The 19,821-nt window shown below is 37.6% G+C and overlaps 2 protein-coding genes across 2 annotated transcripts in view; one reads left to right on the plus strand and one right to left on the minus strand.

Annotated features, from left to right (window-relative positions):
* The window catches only part of si:dkey-96l17.6 (uncharacterized), a 24,718-nt gene extending 16,275 nt beyond the window's left edge, over positions 1-8,443 (minus strand). The window contains exons 1-4 of the mRNA XM_060883728.1: positions 8,218-8,443; positions 7,724-7,900; positions 7,186-7,308; positions 5,598-5,789 (exon numbers count right to left, since the gene is read on the minus strand). Coding sequence (XP_060739711.1) covers positions 5,598-5,789; positions 7,186-7,282 — 289 coding nt within the window. The 5' untranslated portion in view covers positions 7,283-7,308; positions 7,724-7,900; positions 8,218-8,443. The remainder of the gene's footprint in view (positions 1-5,597; positions 5,790-7,185; positions 7,309-7,723; positions 7,901-8,217) is intronic.
* Positions 8,444-12,752: 4,309 nt separating this feature from the next.
* On the plus strand, positions 12,753-18,583 carry anxa1a (annexin A1a). The gene is made up of 13 exons (XM_060883868.1): positions 12,753-12,840; positions 13,259-13,329; positions 14,176-14,260; positions 14,535-14,629; positions 14,931-15,044; positions 15,610-15,700; positions 16,235-16,314; positions 16,405-16,461; positions 16,565-16,658; positions 17,073-17,168; positions 17,629-17,687; positions 17,767-17,889; positions 18,411-18,583. The coding sequence occupies exons 2-13, from the start codon at positions 13,270-13,272 to the stop codon at positions 18,468-18,470; spliced, it is 1,014 nt and encodes a 337-aa protein (XP_060739851.1). The 5' UTR covers positions 12,753-12,840; positions 13,259-13,269; the 3' UTR covers positions 18,471-18,583.
* The last annotated feature ends 1,238 nt before the right edge of the window (positions 18,584-19,821 follow it).

Here is a 19,821-nt window from a genome sequence, read left to right on the forward strand (position 1 = left end):
CACCTCTTTTCTATCGTAGTAATGTAGAGAGACAGCTACAACCGCGTTTTGCTAGTAACAGCGTTTAGCTCAGGAGTTATTGACTCGGGAAATTAAACTTTACTTAAGATGCCGAGGTCGCTTTTTCCTTCTCGATAGGTGAGTAACGTTGGTTTTGCTTTGTTTCACAGAACTAATATATGCCGTCATTTGCATGATTATGGTTGTGTCATATTTGCTTGGTTGTTTATCTGCAATCGTATTGTTCTTCCCTTCAGCTATGATAAAGACACATTTCTTTCCATTATTTGCCTGGGTTACGTATGTATGTGTGGGCAGAACTATTAATACAGGGGTGGGACCCATTTGGGTTAGGGGTGTGTTTGTTTTGGTGATTTCAAATGTCGTCATTGGCTTTCAAAAATCGGAGACCCTACCTTTAACAGTCGTGACAAAACATGGAAGGCGCTACACCAAAAATAATTAAGTTTGGGTACCGGGATTTTGTGCAAGATGAGAAGAGAAGAACAGCAGTATGCACACACATTCAATTTAAAGGGATAGTTCACCCAAAAATGAAAATTCTTTCATCATCTTCTCACCCTCATGATGTTACAAACCTGTATAAATTTCTTTGTTTAGATGAACACGGAGGAAGATATTTTAAGGAATGTTTGTAACCAAACCATTCATGAGCCCCATTCACTTCCATAGTATTCTTTTTTCCCCACTATGGAAGTGAATGGGGCTCATGAATGGTTTAATATTAAGATTTAACTTTGTTTAATATATACATTTAGTTTAATCATCAAACATCTGTATGACTTGCCAGTGACTTGCTTGACATAAAGCAGTGACTTGACTTGACTTGACTCTCACAAATATTGACTCGGACTTGCTTGAGACTTGAAGGTTAAGACTTGAGACTTACAGTACTTGTGACTTGCACATGTATGACTTACTCCCACCTCTGCTAGCTGGGGGTTTGTGAGTTTTTTGTTGTTGTTTTTTGTAAATAAAATTAATAAAATAATATTTAATTACAGTTGTTTTATTACATTTGTATAAAATTATTAACATAATTTTATTTTAATCTATAAACTCTACCATACTGTGTATGACCCATTATTTTTACAATGAAAGTTTTCTCTGTCTGGTAAAAGTTTGGCGAACCTTTGCATTGCAATGTTACCTGGTTCTCTCGTGATGCTATAAGGAAATTCTCCTCCAGTTCTTGAACCATCTCAAGATGCCTGCTCTTCATAGCCACCATGTCGTCAGCTATCTGGCAGAGCAGGAGAGAATTATGCAGAATAATAATTACTTCTGAACTATACTGACTAATGTTTTTCCCTAACCAAACACATAGAATACTGAAATTTCAGTAATTAATAATTCAATTATTGTCACAAGTCCAACTGCAGCTTTACAAAAAACAACTAAATAAATTTTTTTTTATATATTTAGGGGGCACGGTGGCTTAGTGGTTAGCATGTTTGCCTCACACCTCCAGGGTTGGGGGTTCGATTCCTGCCTCCGCCTTGTGTGTGTGGAGTTTGCATGTTCTCCCCGTGCCTCGGGGGTTTCCTCCGGGTACTACGGTTTCCTCCCCCGGTCCAAAGACATGCATGGTAGGTTGATTAGCATCTCTGGAAAAATTGTCCGTAGTCTGTGATTGTGTGAGTGAATGAGAGTGTGTGTGTGTGCCCTGCGATGGGTTGGCACTCCGTCCTTGGTGTATTCTGCCTTGATGCCCGATGATGCCTGAGATAGGCACAGGCTCCCCGTGACCCGAGGTAGTTCAGATAAGCGGTAGAAAATGAGTGAGAGTGAATATATTTATAATAGTTAATATATTATATATATATATATATTATATATATATATATATATATATATATATATATATATATATATATATATATATATATCATAATAAATAATTTAGGTAACTACATTATTTATTTATTTATTTATTTAATATAAATTGTAATCCAGCTCTCTGCAAGGTTTCTTTTATCTTTTTGTTTGTTGGCTACTGAGAAAAAAATATTTGTAATATATTTATATTTATTTATTTTGTTAATAAAATGCTGCATCTAGAAAGCATGGAGTATTACAGCAATCATATGATTATGTAAGAACTCAAGGGAGTCACAAGCCCATAAACAATAAAGTGTGTGTTCCTCATCAGAACAGTGACATTTTTTGGGACTCAGCTTGCATCTGGTAAGTCTTCACTGCAAATGATACACTAAATGAACTCTGATCTGAGAGTACTTAACTGAGACAGTGAATATAATGGAATAAGATGTCGTACTTGAGTGATACACAGTTTGGCAGAATCATAAGGGATGAAAATCTTCATGTCTGCTGGAACATCGTCCTCTCGTTCTCTCTCTCTTGTGTTAATTGTTGCTGCATTAAGATCTGGGAATAAAATCATAAAATCATTACTAAAGAAACACATAATTTCTACCTTGTGGATCACACCTGAAGAACATGACTTGGATACCTTTGGCTGGAGCTTTGCTCTGTTCAGTGCAGTGCTCTAAACTCATCCAGCGCTTGAAGCTTTTCCACTTGATTCTGCTTTTCCTTAGCCAGGAAGCACCACCACGTTTCCAGACACCTCCACATAGCAAACAGGCTTTTACATTAGTTTGTTTCCTTGTTCTGATTATTATTAAAGGCTCATGCTCTTTTTTGTATTTTAATAAATCTTGTTTACACCATCACACTACAGTGAACTTTTTCACTTTTGGCTTGTTGCAAAAGCGGGATAAAATGTCATGAGTTCATCATTTCATTATTTAAAAAACAGAAGGAGGATAAAACCACCACAACTCTGCAAAGAAGATAGGTCTACAGAAAATGACAGACTAAAATTGACCAAAAAGGCGATTCTATAAAGCAGCAGGGGTATACATGCTGTTATATATAGTTACATCATTTTTATTCTATTTGTCTATATGTTTTATTTTTATTTCTTTTAATTTTTTTTTACTTGTACTGTATGCACTGCACATGAGCTGTGGTTGTGCTCGGAATGGAGTGAATTAAAACGTGAAACTCTATCGCTAATAAGGTATTGTCACTATAATAACACTATAGTACTTCATTATATACTGTACTAATATGGATAGACCTCCCTGCTGATTGGAATAAGCAGAACTCGACAGGGATGCCTCTGTTGGCCTAATCCTTTACATTTCTAATTTGTGTGCCTCAAATATATAATATCTATATATAATATATAATATGACCGCTTTTAACACATCTTAAACAGGGGTGCCAATAATTGTGGAGGGCACTGTACATATATATGTAGATTATAATGCACATATATAATGTATAGAATTATGGATTCTCACAGTACATGTATATCAACCATAACATATATATTAGTGAGCAAGTGAGAAGTCAATTCCTCAAATTTGATGTGTTTAAAGCAGAAAAATAAAGCATAAGGATCTGAATGACATTTAAGTTGTCTAAATGACTGTGTCAGAACATCCCCAAAATAGCAGGTATTGTGGAGTGTTATTCACTGGTAAGTGGTCCGAGGAAGAACAATTGGTGAACCAGCAACAGTTATAAGGTAGGAAGCGAGCCAGTGGATGCAGTGTGATGCTGTTAACGACTTGGCGCCAACTCCACAGTGCACCTTCATAGGTCTTGTGGAGTCCATGCTTGGACAGATCCAAGTTATTTTGAAGGCACAAGGATAGACCTCCCTGCTGATTGGTAAGATTTTGGATCTCTGTGTGGGATTTGGGCTGGTTTCCTATGATTACTTGTACTTATAGTTCTTAATGGAGACTTCTGTAAGAACTCATGCATGCACGACAACAGAAATATATGGATTGAAAATATTAAGGTCTTTTTCCCAAGGTAGTTTAAGAAAACATCCTCCTTTTTCCCCATTCATAGAAAGATGTGCATGTGTTGTTTTGCTACTTAACTATTTTGCAATAATACCTTTCTTGTCAAAAGATGAACATGAAGTAAACATGAGAGAATGTATGTACTGTAGGGTGTGGAGCTACTGTACAGCAGGAAATAAATTGGACACTAACTGGAAAGACGTTAATCAAGTCAATCAGGACTAGCTGGTTTTCTGCAAACACTTGCAGTTGTTTAAACACTCGGAGAAAGTTATAGCATGTTTTATATCTGTAGTGTCCTGCGAATGTTTTACAAGAATTTGTTTGTACCTAGATTGATAACTGAAAACCAATATATCTGCACGTGACATAAGAGTTTTGTTCCATGATTTACTTCTTAGTCTGTTTAGGATAGGAAAGTTAAGAATGAATGGAATAAAAAGCTTCTTCATACATGTGTGCACTTTATTTTAATCAAATCATTTATCTGGATTTACATTTATCAATAGTTTAAATGTTACATAAATGTGTTAGTATGCAAATTAGACAGTTTACACAGTGAAAACTGACTAAGCAAATGTACAAAATCTTATTAACAGAAGAGCTCCTAGTTAAAGATCATTTAAAAGATCATATTCAATATTCATCAATTTTGCAAAAAAAAATTAGGGGCAGTACATTTTATATCAAATGTTTATTTTATATCAAATGTTTATATCTCTCATGTCAAATTTTTTTTTTTTCTCTGTTTATGTGTATTCACTAATTTAGCAGAAATGCTGTGAAATTTATAGGAAACTCAGAATACATAGGTGGCTTGATCCAGTAGTGCTCTTTCACTTTCCCATTCTCCTTCTCTCTTTCTCTTTTGCTCTTTTCAGTCAGGGGGCAAGTCACATTGCTACTTTCATCCCAGTATGTTTGCCATACAAGACAAAAAGAAAGAGAAGTCAAAAGCTACATTCTCTGAAAGAAGAAAATCTATTAGTTTTTAAGTGGACAGTTGTGGTGTGGACATTTTTGTTTACGTGTATAATACTGAATGTATACTGTACACTACACTATACTACAATGTACTATAGTAACTATTATTATTATACTAAAGTAAATACTATATTATACTATTCTACACTAACCTGTAATATACTGTACTACAATATACGGTAGTACACGATTCTGTACTTCACTATACTACAAAACTATTATACACTACACTGTACTATACTACACTATACCATACCACACTATAATCTAGCACTTAGCAGTTCAATAGTAAAGACTCAAAGCAGATCAGTGGTCCATGTTCTGTGTATATGAAATTCCAGGTGATACGTTAAAATATTCTTTACAGGAATAACAGCCATTGTTCTGTCATTTACAGTCACAATGGGTGCTGTAATTTTACCTCAGTGGGTGCAATATGTTATTATAATTGTAGTCATAGAGTAACAACATGTCATGGCTAGTTATAATTATTCATGTTAGGTAGATACTGTTACTTCAGCTACTTCAACAATGGCACAAATACTTATTAATAAGGCCACTATGCAGCCCACTATGGTGGATCATTTGTACTATAGCATGTTTTGTGGTTTCATCTTACAGTATATGGCTACCTGAAATCCTTCATAGACATACAGGACATATACACAATTCCGTATGTATGTATAATTAGACGATAAATTATATCATTAATACATGCAGGAAGTGTAGAGTGTGCACTTGGCTCACCTGCATTGTTCTCCTGGTCAAGGTGTGTGTTATGAACATTACAGGGTTGATGCCTCATTTCCTCCCTCAGCTCCTGTATGCTTCCTGGCAACTCGTTCTGCACACACACCAGTGGCTGTTTTCTCACCACTCTGGACAGACCACCTCTATTCTCATCAGCACACCTGGATGGACCAGTTCCCTCCCATGCCCCTGAAACACAATACATTTTCAATACATTCCAGTACGTTGAATCAACACATTTCTTTCTTTAAAATAATGTAGCAGATTTAGAAGCCAATGCAGGCCTTGGTAATCCTTTTGTGTGTTACATTTATTTGAAAAATACCCAGGATGTCCAATTCTCATTTTAATTATTGCAGATATTCAGAAAGATTATAGAATTAGAGACACAAAAGACATACCACGGTGAGGAATCCTTCAAAAGTATGTAAGCAAACATGGGATTAAAATACAGTTTTGCTTTATATTTGCTAAATAAATGTATTTATTTTATACTTTCTCAAAACTGTCCTGTTTTTATTGTTCACCTGTTCACTATGCACTTGGATTATTTCTGTGACTCTTTGGTAGAATGCAAAGAAAGACTGAAGTTTGTCTGTCAATAATCATAATCCCATGATCTTGTCTCAGACATTCAGGCATACCTACTTAAATCTACATTCATGTCTTGCATCTTGCTCCTGTCCCTGGCTCAGCCACTATCATCGTTATTGCTTCTGTCTCAACCATTAGCTTTTCTCCTGCCCCTGTTTCAAACCTAGACCATCTTTCTGCCTGTGTTTGAATCATTGGTCCTGCAACTGCCCCTGTTTGAAATCTGGATCCTGCTAAAACCTGGCCTCAGATACTGGCCCTGCCCCAACTCCATCTCATATCCACCTCGCAACTACTGATTTAGGTCCAGCTCTTCCTCTGCTTAACATTCAGGTCTTGTTCCTGCCCCTGTCTCAGATCCAGGCCCAGATTCAGGCTATACTAATGCCTCTCAAATGTCTCAAGTCCAGGCCCTGTTACAGCACCAATCTCAGATTGACACCCAACTCCTACCCCTGTCTCAATTTCGGATTAAAGCCTGGCTTCTACCCCTGACTCAAATTCAGTCCATGCTGCTGTCCAGGTCTCAGATTCAGTCCATGCTGCTGTCCCAGTCTCAGATGCAGACAATGCTCCTGTCTCTCTCTTAATTACAAGACCTGGTCCTATCCTTATCTCAACAACTGGAAATGTCACTGCCTCATTTCAGATCCAGCCCTAATACCACCCCCAATTCCTGACTCAGTCCATGATTAGGACTTGGGCTCATCCCCCATCCCTGTTCCAGGATTTGACATTATGTCTGTCCAAGATTCTATCTGAGTCATAAAATTAGTATTTTACTTGTGTTGGTCAAGAAAGGACACACAAACCCATTCCGAATAATCAAGTGAAATGTCTTACATCGCATAGGACAAGTACTGTATCTTGCAGAAACATGCATTCCTAATAGTTACCCAATACCTGAAATTCTGACTCAAGAAATCCTTCTTAAAACACTTTGTATTTGTTTAATGACACACCAAGGGGTGTTTGTGTGTGCAAAACATACGTTGCTTAGCAGCTGGGGCCACTGTGTGATTTCGCAACTTCCTCCCCAAGAAGTTCAGAGACATTGGGATGTTCTCAGCTCTAGAGTTTAAATGCATGTTTAACTTCTTGTGTGTGTACTGGTCTGCAGAGAGAAACACAGCAACCACAAGCATTACATTTGAAATAATATCTTGTCTATCTGTGCCTGTGATGGATGTCATGCTTGACATAAAATGGAAACTTATCACCTTGAGCTAAACTCATTGATGATGGATAGTAATTAATAGTGATGAATGATGATTTAAATGTAGATGTAATGTACACTGAAATAAGCATCTCAGCGTTTACTGTAAATAAGGCAAAAGTAACTGAGAAAGAGAAGAGTGTGACATGAATAGTACTGAAAAAGTATCACTGGACGATAGAGAGATAGATAGATAGATAGATAGATAGATAGATAGATAGATAGATAGATAGATAGATAAAAACAGTCAGTTTGTATGGAAAAATAGCTTCTGTGTATAGGAAATAAAACCAAATTTAAATTGATAAATTACCTGTTTGCAGGTAGGTCTTGGTTGGAAAAACAAAAGAGTAGAAGTGGAAAAGCTGCTTGTTTCAGCGATATGCTAAATTCTCATCACTTGTAAAATATTAAAAGGGCAGGATGAGGTTTCAGTTGGTGTTAGTTTGCCTGCTTGGTCAACGCAGAGTACTGACTGTCATCAAATTTCCTGTGCGTGATACAGATTGTAACCTGATGTGTTGATTTTTCTCTACTGCTGCATAGATATTTTTGTTACAAATGTTGCATACACTCATTTTTATGAATGAGTTTGAATAAATATTCCATGCAGGTTTTTGCCTTTAATGGACAGATCTTGTTTAGGACTTTTAAGAGGAGGTAATAACAAGGAGACAAAAAGTCAAGACATCAGACAAGACTCACATATTAATAATAATTACAGAGATTAATGAATAAAATCATGAGGAGTTGTGCTGTTGTCCAATGGCACAAGCTGATGTGTTACTACAAGATTTTGCTAATTACCTTTAATGTCGTTGAAATTCACAAAACATGTTATAACAGCTGGAAATATTCACTCCTCACTTCCTGGTTACTTAAAGTTACAGTTCTACCTCTGACATAATAAAACAGGCCTTTATTCCTAGACTTACTGTATTTACAGGACATGGAATCTACCTGTGTCAGTGGCTACTTAAAAAATAAGCATTTGCCATTTGATAAAAACCTAGAATTTTCCTTGGATATTGTAATGAGTCTGTCTGTGTTTCTGCCCTGTTTCTGTCTGCTGTCTTTCCCTGTTGTTAATTGTTTGCTCCGCTAACTCATTGGTTACCACGGACATTAATTGAACTCCATCTCTCCTTCAGATGTGTTGTCTTTGTCTCTGATTGTCTCTGCTTTGTCATTGGTTCCTGTCAGTTATATATACTCTGTTTGCTACACTTCCCTGTAGCTAGTCATTGTCTATATGTTTGTGTTCCTGTTTCCCGTTAGAGCTGTGTGTTGCCTAGTTTTTCCTGTCTGTTATCTGTTTCTTGGCTTGGTTTATTAAAATGTTTAAAACTGCACTTGGATCCTCACTTGCCTTTGTCCTGCACCGTGACAGATATACACCTGGAACTACTGTTAGAGCTGCTGTTAGAGAAAATAAAGATATTTAAACCAATCAGAATTGAAAACTGCACAACAGAGCTGAAACAACAAAGTCATGTGCTTACATCACTAATGAAATATACCTGTGTTTACTCAGTTTGAGTTAAGAGGTTAAGAGGACTGTTTTTGTGATTGTGACTAGCTCAAGGGCTTGATATAGGTCTACTATGGCACATAAATAAATAAATAAATCGATAGATAGATAGATAGATAGATAGATAGATGGGGAATTGTACCCATCAGGGTAGTCAAGAAGGTTCTGTGCTAATAAAGGGTACTGAGTTCAAGTTTCAGCTCTGCTACAGAACCAGCAGTGCTAGCCTACACCTAGCTATTCTTCTCACCCACATACCATCATGCAACCACTGATATGAAATCTTGATGAAACTGTGTATCGCACATGACATGGAGCAGATTTCTCTACATAACAAATGAAGCATTAAAACATTTGGCAGGCAGACTGCCTTGGTAGCTACGTGTGCTCTCTACACTTTGACTGTACAAGATCTGCTTTTTAGAGAGCTGCATGCTGTGGTGGGAAAAAAAGTGAACATAAGCCAAACCAGTTTGAAAACACAAACAGGCTGTTAAAATGTAGGACACGCACCTATGCTGCAGTCAAAAGATGAGCTTTATATGCATAAATTATTTCCCCTTTCCATTTATTTTAAAATAGTGAAAGAAAAGTCAAGAGAAGTGAAAGTTTGTCAATATTGCCCAAAAGGATTTTAATAATACTGACAGAGTGAACAATGAATTTGGACATCTAGCAATTAGGATAACACTGCTTACACTATATTAACATTAAACTGTTTCACAATGCTCTCTGTGTCCTTAAATTTAGTCAACAAACACAGGAACGCATGCCATTAGTTCATAGCTAAAAATCTAGCCATTCTTCAGTAGAGTCATTAACTTCAGCTGATGTTACAAGCACTTAGCCTTGTTTCTGTAATCATTTTAATAATAACTCCATGTTTTTACACGTTACAGAACAAATACCATAGAGCTAAAGATGTTCTTATCAGTTATGTTTAAAAACAGCATTAGCAATACCAAAAAATAACATTTAAAAGTAACAGTAGTACTTTCAACATATCGGAATAACATTGCATCTAGTCACATATTCATTCATTCATTCATTCATTCATTTTCTACCGCTTATCCGAACTACCTCGGGTCACGGAGAGCCTGTGCCTATCTCAGGCGTCATCGGGCATCAAGGCAGGATACACCCTGGACGGAGTGCCAACCCATCACAGGGCACACACACACACTCTCATTCACTCACGCAATCACACACTACGGACAATTTTCCAGAGATGCCAATCAACCTACCATGCATGTCTTTGGACCGGGGAGGAAACCGGAGTACCCAGAGGAAACCCCCGAGGCACGGGGAGAACATGCAAACTCCACACACACAAGGCGGAGGCGGGAATCGAACCCCGACCCTGGAGGTGTGAGGCAAACGTGCTAACCACTAAGCCACCGTGACCCCCGTCACATACTCAGTGAAATAATTATGATTAAAAAAGAAATAAATCATGGTAGACTCCATGACTGACTTCCTTAGGCCTGGGGCTAAATCCAGCCCTGTTTGTTTGCTAATTGCACTGCTGTTTCTAAGCCTTACTCCCATTGCTTTGTGTGTTAGCTTTAGCAACCAGCTTGCATAATAATATAGGCAGAATTAAGGTCTATGGAGACAGAATATTCGGCAGTAGTAATGAAATGTCTAATGTCTATACCAGGGGTCACCAACCATTTTAAGACTGAGGGCTACTTCAAGGGAACTGAGTAGTATGAAGGGCTACCTGTTTGATGCAAACTTCCTCAATAGCAAAATTGCACAGATCACTTTTTTCACAATGATTTATACTGTACAACAATGACGGTAGGAACATTTAAACATGCAACATTTATTTATGTTTATCTGTTCCAACATTTGAAAGTCAGGAAGTAATGTCAAGGAAATCATTAATCAAGTCACAACAAGTTATCTAGTCTTTTTTGAACAATTTTTCACATTTCTGTGCATCATTTTTAGTTTAATGTTATGGTGTTTTCAATGAACACATGTTATCTCTTTGTCTGTAAATGTCTGTTAGTGGGAAGCCTGGCACTGCATTCTGCTCACCATTGTACTGTAATCTGGTGAATAATTTGACACTGCAAGTCTGAGTGAGTCTTGTAAATGTGCATCAGTAAGGCATGTTCTGTGTTAGTTCTTGATAAAGTTCATGTTAGAAAAGGCTGATTCACATAGATAGGTTGAACCAAAAAGGCAGGCAACTTTCATAGCTGCTGTGCATACACCACTGTATTTTTCTGTGTCCACAAGGCACAAAACGTTTGATGCAGACTGATGGGCTTTGAGGTTAAGGTCATTTTGCAACGTTAGGATCTTTACCTGTCCAGCATCCAAGTTGAACAGAGCACTTAGTTGCTCAGCAGTGCATGTCATGTCCACTTGCATGAAAGGATTTTTAACGTCTTTTCCTGTCCTTAATGCGCTGCCGGGTGGGTAGTTAGCATTGAAACTTTTGTGACACGTACTGAAGTGTCTTGCCACATTGTGCCGCTTTGCCGTCGCAACAGTCATCCCGCAAATGAGACACGCACACTTTTCTTTGACTGGCGTAAAAAAGAACTCTTCCTCCCAAACACCGTAAAAATGGTATGTTTTCTGTCGCTTTTCTGCCATGTTTTTGGGGTAAATCACAACTGACTCCTGATTGTTGCTGCACCAGTTCCTTGTGTCAGGAGTCGGACGTGACGTGCGCGCAATATTGACATTTGACTTCAGAAAAGGCCAGAGTTTGTTATATACATAAAACATTTTTGTTTACATTTTTTTTTAATTAAATAAAATGAAATTAAATATAGTCATTTTAAAATCTACATTAATGCAAGCATTTTTTATTAAAAAACTACAGCAAGAAAATTTTTTTAAACGGAACTATATTTTGACCAGTGCTATTTTTAGAACGGGCGACCAGGTGCCCGCGGGCACCCCGTTGGTGACCCCTGGTCTATACTGTGTGCAAATAATGTGGTGTAATGTACACATAATATATACATCATTTAAACATTTTCTCAACATATATTACTACAGACAGGTGCAAATGTGCGCATTTAAATAAACTCACTGAAATGTCAGATTATGCTAAGAGCAATACTCGTAATAAGTTTGGTTCCTCTTGTTCATCACGATAGAGTACAAACAGAAACCCTTGAATTTACTCCATTCTGGATCGTTCTGTTTCACTTTAATCCCTGTGTAATCTTCTAATTTATGAGATCATTGTGGCCTCATTTCAGTTGAGTTTCACCCTTTTCAGGTGTAGTGCCAAACCTTATAGGGTGTGAGGCTGGAATACACCTTGGATCAGACTCCAGTCTGTCTCAGGTAATTATGAACAAACAATTTCATGCACTAACTCTCACACTTCTCACACACAAACACACCTACATGTGTTTAAAACCTACATGTGTTTAAAACCCTTTCAAGAAGTTCAGGTCTTTGACATCTTTAAGACAATCAAGGCAGGCAGTGAGAGTAGCGATTAGCAGAAATATTATACATTGTGACACACTGATATTCAAACAGAAAAGCAGGATGTTGAAGTAGCCTGTGTATGACACAGTGTGTAAGCTTGTGAAGAGCTGGGCGTGTTCATGGATGTCTGCTTTATTAAAAAGCGAGAAAGTATTTTATGATCTGCACTGAAGGTACACAAACAGATGCAATTCTATAGTCAGATGTATAATATGCGTTTACATCTCATCTCATGCATGCACAGAGTGTACTTTATTTTGTGTAGATTTATTTTTATTTCACTTCCTGGGTTTAGCCACGCCCACACAGACACACATATACAGGCAACGTAAAAACTTGCCACACCTGTTACGTCAGAGTGTGGATATAAACTTTGGGCGTTTGTGCAGCGCTTTTCTGCGACTCCATCGTCTGTTACAGAACAAATCACGGTAAGTGAAGAGTTGAGATGTTTACAGTTATTTTTTTATTTATTTTTTTGCACAGATAAACATAAGCACAGATAAACATGATGATGCGTCTGTTTGGAAAACTTTCCACAGCGCATGATAAATAATTCCAAAATAATTTTAGTAAGGCTTATGCTAAAATGTAGTTTGTAATACATTTAAAGCTAGTTTACATATTTAGAGTGTTTTTTTTTATAATTAGAATATTTCTAAAAACAAGGCTTTGCACGCATATTTATGAGATGTGCGTCATTTGAGATCACATTTCACCACATGACTGTCATTTCTGTCATGTTTGTCCAAGTGAACTTTAAATGTTTACTAATACTAACATATCGTTCTGTCCTTTTTTTCTTTTCTTAAAGATTTAAAACCCTGTCTCTTATGTTATTTTCTGCAGATCCATCCAACATGTCTTTCATCAGTGAGTTTCTTAAGCAGACTGTGTATATGGGTGTGCCTGATGACATTGTAAGTTTCCATAACAGATTGGAGATCTAACGTAACAAAGAGTGAAAAAACACCACCCTTTTTATCTTCATAAAATGGGAGAGGGGAGAGAAGGGGGAAAGGAAGAGGGGAAAGAGAGAGAGAGAGAGACAGAAGGGGGGAAAGAAAGAAAGAAAGAAAGAAAGAGAGAGAGAGAGAGCGAGAGAAAATGAACAAGTGAGGGAGAAGAGGAGGGTAAAAAGGGAAGGAAAGGAGACCGGGAGGGTGTGAGAGAGCGAGAGAGGGGAGTGTATGAGTCAGATGTGGGCTATGCCTTCTCTGACCACTGAATTAAATCACCACATTTGCTAGAAAAGGAAAAGAGTTTAACTGTTTCATTGCTTTGGCTACTTTTTCTGAAGCATGAACGCTGAACTGAAGCTGTAGATTTATTTTGCTTCAATAGCAGCAGGTGTGTTAGTTTATCTGCATGTGTTTCTGAAGAGGTTGTGGTAGTGTTTCAGATGTCAGAAGTACAGTATAATGGTGTTTACCAAAAATGACATCTGTTTAATTTCCTCCTTACAATAAATGTAACCAATCAGCCAATACATGTTTGATTTGTATCCTTATATTTGCAATGACAATCCAAATAATGGAAGCTTATGGCTTCCGCTTCTTGTGTATCACCATTTTCGGCTTATCTGATGTTGATTTCTAAAGGTAAATTTCTAAAGGTTAATCCTAACAAGTGTGAAACCTCTGTATAAAACATGTAGGTCAAAACAAGATAAAAAAGCAGACACAAAAAAATACACTCAATTTAAATATTTTGTCAGGTAGCTACTGTGTGTAGTATGTTTTAATAATGTGTGTGTGTGTGTGTAGGGTTGTCAGGGGACTATTCAACCGTTCCCCCAGTTTAACCCAGCCGGGGATGCGACCACTCTGGACCATGCCATCAAGACAAAGGGTAACTCGCCCTGTTCACACAAACTCATGATCGTACAGTTCAAACAGCCATGTTTAACAATAAACATGTATTCAACTATACTGAATCATAAACCAAATACTCTGACTCATGGCATAAATAAACTGTGTGTGAGTGTGTGTCTCCAGTTACTACCTATGAAAACTGCTGCAGTATGTGTTTGTGTCTCAGAATGCTCCAGATGGATAATTATTGTGGTTTTGCCCAATTTTTTTTACGGTGTTTGTGTTTTTGACCTGTATTGTGGTGTTCTCAGGTGTAGACGAGGACACAATCATCAGTGTTCTTGTGAAGAGGACCAATGAACAGAGACAGCAGATCAAAGCTGCGTATCAGAAGGCCATTGGCAAGGTGATCTCTAGAAGATTTCTAAAATTGTGCTTTGTTTAGACTTTTCAAATGGTAATTTTATTTGGTGCCATAGAGCTTTATATTCCTGATTGACAGCATTAAGTCTGAGTTGACCTAAATATAATAGCTTGTGCTTTAAGATCCATTGTCTTAGAGGTTCAGGGATGGGTCAACTGTAGATGGTGTATGGAAAGAAGCCCAATGGGCATAAATATATTGATAAAGATCACATGGTCAAAGCTGAATTGTGTATGACTACCTTTTGTAACATGGTGGAAATCTTTGCCTCTTTTGTGTGCAGCCCCTTGATACAGCTCTGGTAAAAGCACTAAATGGTGAACTGGAGGATGTGGTACTGGCTTTGCTCAGGACTCCAGCTCAGTATGATGCCCAGCAGCTCAAACTGGCCATGAAGGTAATATGCTGAATCCTCTGTACTGGGTCTTGGGGAACCTTAAGTATATCCCAGGGGCAAAGGATGTGGAACACCCTAGACAGTATTGACCCTACAACTTGTCAATTAGACTACAATGCATGTCTTTAAACTGGGGAAGGAAACCAGAGGTAACCTAAGGTGGGAATCAAACCCAAAACCCTGGAGGTGTGAGGCAAACATGCTAACTATAAAGCCAACTTCCTCTTTGACATCTAATTCTGGCTCAGACGCATAGCAACCAATAATAACTCAACACAAAAACGCCAACTAGCAACCAGTGTGAAGTGATTAGATCTGCCAATTGTGTGACGTCAGGGTTACATACTGGAGACACTTGTGCTGCACATGGCCATTCAGTCATTTGATAAAAGTTCTTATGTCATGAGAGGGAAGGATGTGTTGAACCTTTCAGAAGAAAACGCTGTACATTGTGTTGTCAGTGCTACAGAACTGTTTTTACCCAAATCTGAACTGTAATTTGTATTCATACAATTTCTGATGCAGTTATAAGGATGCATTAACGCTTTAGTGCTCATCTTTCTAGGGCTTGGGCACAGATGAGGACACCTTGATTGAAATTTTGGCCTCCAGAACTAATAAGGAGATCCGAGACATCAAGACTGCCTACAAGGAGGGTAAGCTTTTTTCTGGAAACTATTGCTTATCTAATATGAGTGTATCCACAGTGAATGGCATGACACATGCAACAAACACACATACATACACTCAAACATGAATAAATAAAATTAAGCTGCAGAAATGAAAATAAAGACTACTAGAAATGTGCACTATGTACATCTATATGTGCAAATGTAGAATATTGACAATATTCTGTTTATGCATAGTACAGTAACATGCAACTTGAGTGCAACTGCATGATAGTAGTAGTATTAGTAGTAGTAGTAGTATCATTAACAGTATGATTACAAATAAGCAAAGGGAATAATAGCAGCAGTAACATTAACAAATGTGCAGATTGAGATGAAACGATTCAATTGATGGTATCAAGGCTCCTGAATGACGTAAACCAGGCTCCAATTCAAATTGAGACTGGATGGATAAAATTTGTCATGACCCTATTAAACATCTTAATAATAGGAATATATTTATAAGAATAACTTATAATAGGACGGAGCAACCAAAATAATAAAGAAAATGTTTTTTAATAGAATTCAAGAAGGACCTGGAGGCTGACATTAAATCTGATACAAGTGGATACTTTAAAGATTGCCTTCTGGCTCTCTGCAAGGTGGGTTTAAATTGTTGCTAAACACAATGTTTGGGCGAAGTGTAAATGCATAAATGGCTAAATCTGTGTATGGCTTTGCTCATCCTACAGGCTACCAGAAGTGAAGACAAAACCGTGCAAGAGAGTCTGGCAGACAAAGATGCCAGGGTAAGGTGTGCGTGCGTGCAGAGTGGTATACGTTTAAATTTACAAACACTTTGTGTGATATTTGTGTTTATTTTGATCACCTTATGTGTATTTATTTCTTCAGGACATCTATGAAGCAGGAGAGAAGAGGAAAGGCACAGACTGCTCCGTGTTCATCAACATCCTGACCAGCAGGAGTGCTCCTCAGCTCAGAAAAGGTAGAATGACCAATTTAATAGCAGGACCTCCACTTAGAGAATGGACAGACTGTGTCAAAGATACTATATATACAGTATGGAATAATAGACTGTTATAGTGAATATACTGGGAGAACTGAAATGAGTATGGTAATGTAATCAATAACTGAATCTGTGAACTTTTACTGAGCTCAAAAACAATGTATAGCATTTTTTTTATTCAGTTACACTTTATTAAAAATTAAAATAAACATAAAGTAAGAAAAAAATTAAATAAAAGATCTGTATTAGGATAAACTATTTAATCAGCTAAGCAAGCTAACCGTACTAGAATTAGCATATATACTCTCTAGAGGCACCAAGGATCACCGCTGAAAAATTGTTGGACTGCTTTTACATTAATTTCTCACTTTTTCTCATTTATTTTCCTTACAGTGTTTGACTGCTATTCCAAGTACAGCAAAGTGGATGTGGCCAAAGCAATCGACCTGGAGCTGAAGGGAGACATCGAGAGCCTTTTGCTTGCCATTGGTAAGATTTTCACTGTCGTTCTCAGTAATATAGAGGGTTGGATTGTGGGGCAAAAATAACATAACAGCTCCTGGACAACAACGTCAAGGGTTTTGATCCAGGCTGGTTAAACAAGTTCATCTGAGGACTTCACACCCTGTTTGCCACACCCCGACTTGCTGGTTAGCTTTCAGGTGCAAAAATATGGCAAGAATGATGTGTTGCCATATGCATCAGGACAAAAAACCCAAAAAACAGATCTTGTTGATAAAACACAGGAGCAACATGTTTTTTGTTCTATATCTCTTTTATGTATACGTGTGATTCATGAGGATAAGGAAGAAATAAAGAAATATCCTGCAAATTGAGGATTCTAGGACCTTAATTATGATGTTCTAAATAGACTTCTAGATCAAGATGCCATCGCTTTATTAATAGCACCATACATTTATCAATTCTGATTTATTTGTGTCTCTGCTAGTGAAATGCGCCGGAAGCAAGCCTGCTTACTTTGCTGAAAAACTCAACCTGGCAATGAAGGTAATATCTACTACACTCCTATGAGCATAAAGCTAATGAATGAACACCGATCTAATTATTACCAGTGTTTGTGCTCTAGGGTTCTGGCTACAAAGGAAAGATCCTGACCCGCATCATGGTGAGCCGCTCAGAGATTGACATGGCACAGATCAAGAATGAATACAAGAAGAAATATGGAAAGACTCTCTACAAGGACATTCTGGTAAGTTCAGATAAAGGGATAGCAGAAAAGATCAAATTGCTACCTTAATTGCTGAGGCCAGTAATTAATTTCTTTTTTTAATATGTCAAAACAAGGCAAAAAAAAAGAAGCGTTTATAACTCAATCCACAAACGGCCATTTTGACAAATGTGGCCAAATATTTGACTTAATTTTACACTTAGTTTGTCTAGTAGCTAAAAAGTTCTTTGTTTTAGTTAATTTAGTCATATTTGTCTCCATAGGTTGTTAAATAAACTAGCCTCCTGTGCTGTAGCTAGCTAGCTTATGTAGCTATGACTTTCTGGTTAACTGCAATCAGTGGTTTATTTGTTGAGTGGTGGCAAAAGTTTGTCACTGAAAATAAAAATGTCTTCTGGAAAACCTCTGGACAGCTTTTAAGATATATTGGTAATTAACAGTAATAGTAATTTTCATTTTGTGTGGTTGTGTGTTCATTTATTTATTTTAAATATAAAATTGTGTAGAATTATCGGCCTGATAACATGTATTGTCACCTATAGGACGACACCAAAGGTGACTACGAGAAGATCCTGCTGGCATTGTGTGGAAGCGACCAGTAAACTGCGCTGTTTGTTTCTGTTTTGTTTTTTACTGCTGCCATGTACAATGGAAGGCATTAATTGATGTCACCAAGAGAATTAATGATTAAAGATTGCAGTTTCTTTGAGTGCCATTAATGTGTGTTGTGTGATTGGATGTGTGTGTGTCTAGACTTACTGTGAACATCAGAATGCAGCCCCCGCCCTGCTATTAGACTGTTTTTGGCATGCATTTAAAGAATGTGGACAGAGATATATCCTTGGAAACTAAGCTCTTTTTTTTCTGTCTGACTGAACTTTGCCATCCTGTTCACTGTACCTGTGGTGTCTGGATTAGAGGGTTAGACAGAATTCAACAGTTAGTTGCCATGTTTTCTTGAAATGTTACAAGCACCAATACTGCTTGTATAAAGTCCTGTAAGTTGGATTTGGACTTGTTTGTCCAGCATGTCCCACAGGTTCTTTATCAGATTGAGATCTGGAGGATTTGGAGAAAACGGGAGCATTATCCTTCTGAAAGAGAACACTGCCATTATAGAGCACTGTTACCTTGTAGTAATGTTTAGCGTCCACATGAATGCAAGACCCAAAATTTCCCAGCAGAACATTGCATCATCAGAGCATCACACTGCCTCCTTCAGCTTGCATTCTTCCCATAGTAAATCCTGGTACCATGTCTTCCCCAGGTAGGTGTAAATGAAGTTATGATTCATCAGACAAGGCCACCTTCTTTTATTACTCCATGGTCCTGGTCATGACGCTTGTGTGTCCATTGTAGGAGCTTTCAGTGGTGGACATGGGCACTCTGACCTTCACTCATGCAGAAGGGCACTCTGACCTTCTGCAGCTACATAATAAGCTGTGATGATCTTTTGAAGATCCCTCCTAATAAATTCAGGGAGGAATTTGTAAACATTTTTGTCAGTATGATGTTTCTCTACAGCTTTTGTCTAGTGTTTTTCTTCATTTAAAGAGTCTTAGCACTGTCAGGATATTATTGACTTTCTCTACATGATAAATGATAAATGTTTTGCTCATTTGTCTGCACACCCATTGCCTTCTGCCCCTTCCCTCAGCATGACTGGCACAACAACATCAACGAAAGCTGACATTAAGCTACAGTATGACTGAGCCCTGTTTTCTGATCAGGTTCTGAACTATAGAATAAATGATGTTGATTTGCCACTTCTGATCACTGGACCGAGTTCTATACCCAGTGACGTGTCAACAAAAAGACAGTTCTGCTGGAAACAGTGTGAAGGGATCCCTCAGACCAGTGAAATTAATCCATTATACAAACAGACCAGAATGTGAACAGACATTCAGAGTCTTGGGTAGCTTTTATGTTACTGAAGTTGGATAAAATTTTAAT

The sequence above is a fragment of the Tachysurus vachellii genome, chromosome 12 (genome assembly GCF_030014155.1).
Source record: "Tachysurus vachellii isolate PV-2020 chromosome 12, HZAU_Pvac_v1, whole genome shotgun sequence".
Taxonomy (NCBI): domain Eukaryota; kingdom Metazoa; phylum Chordata; class Actinopteri; order Siluriformes; family Bagridae; genus Tachysurus; species Tachysurus vachellii.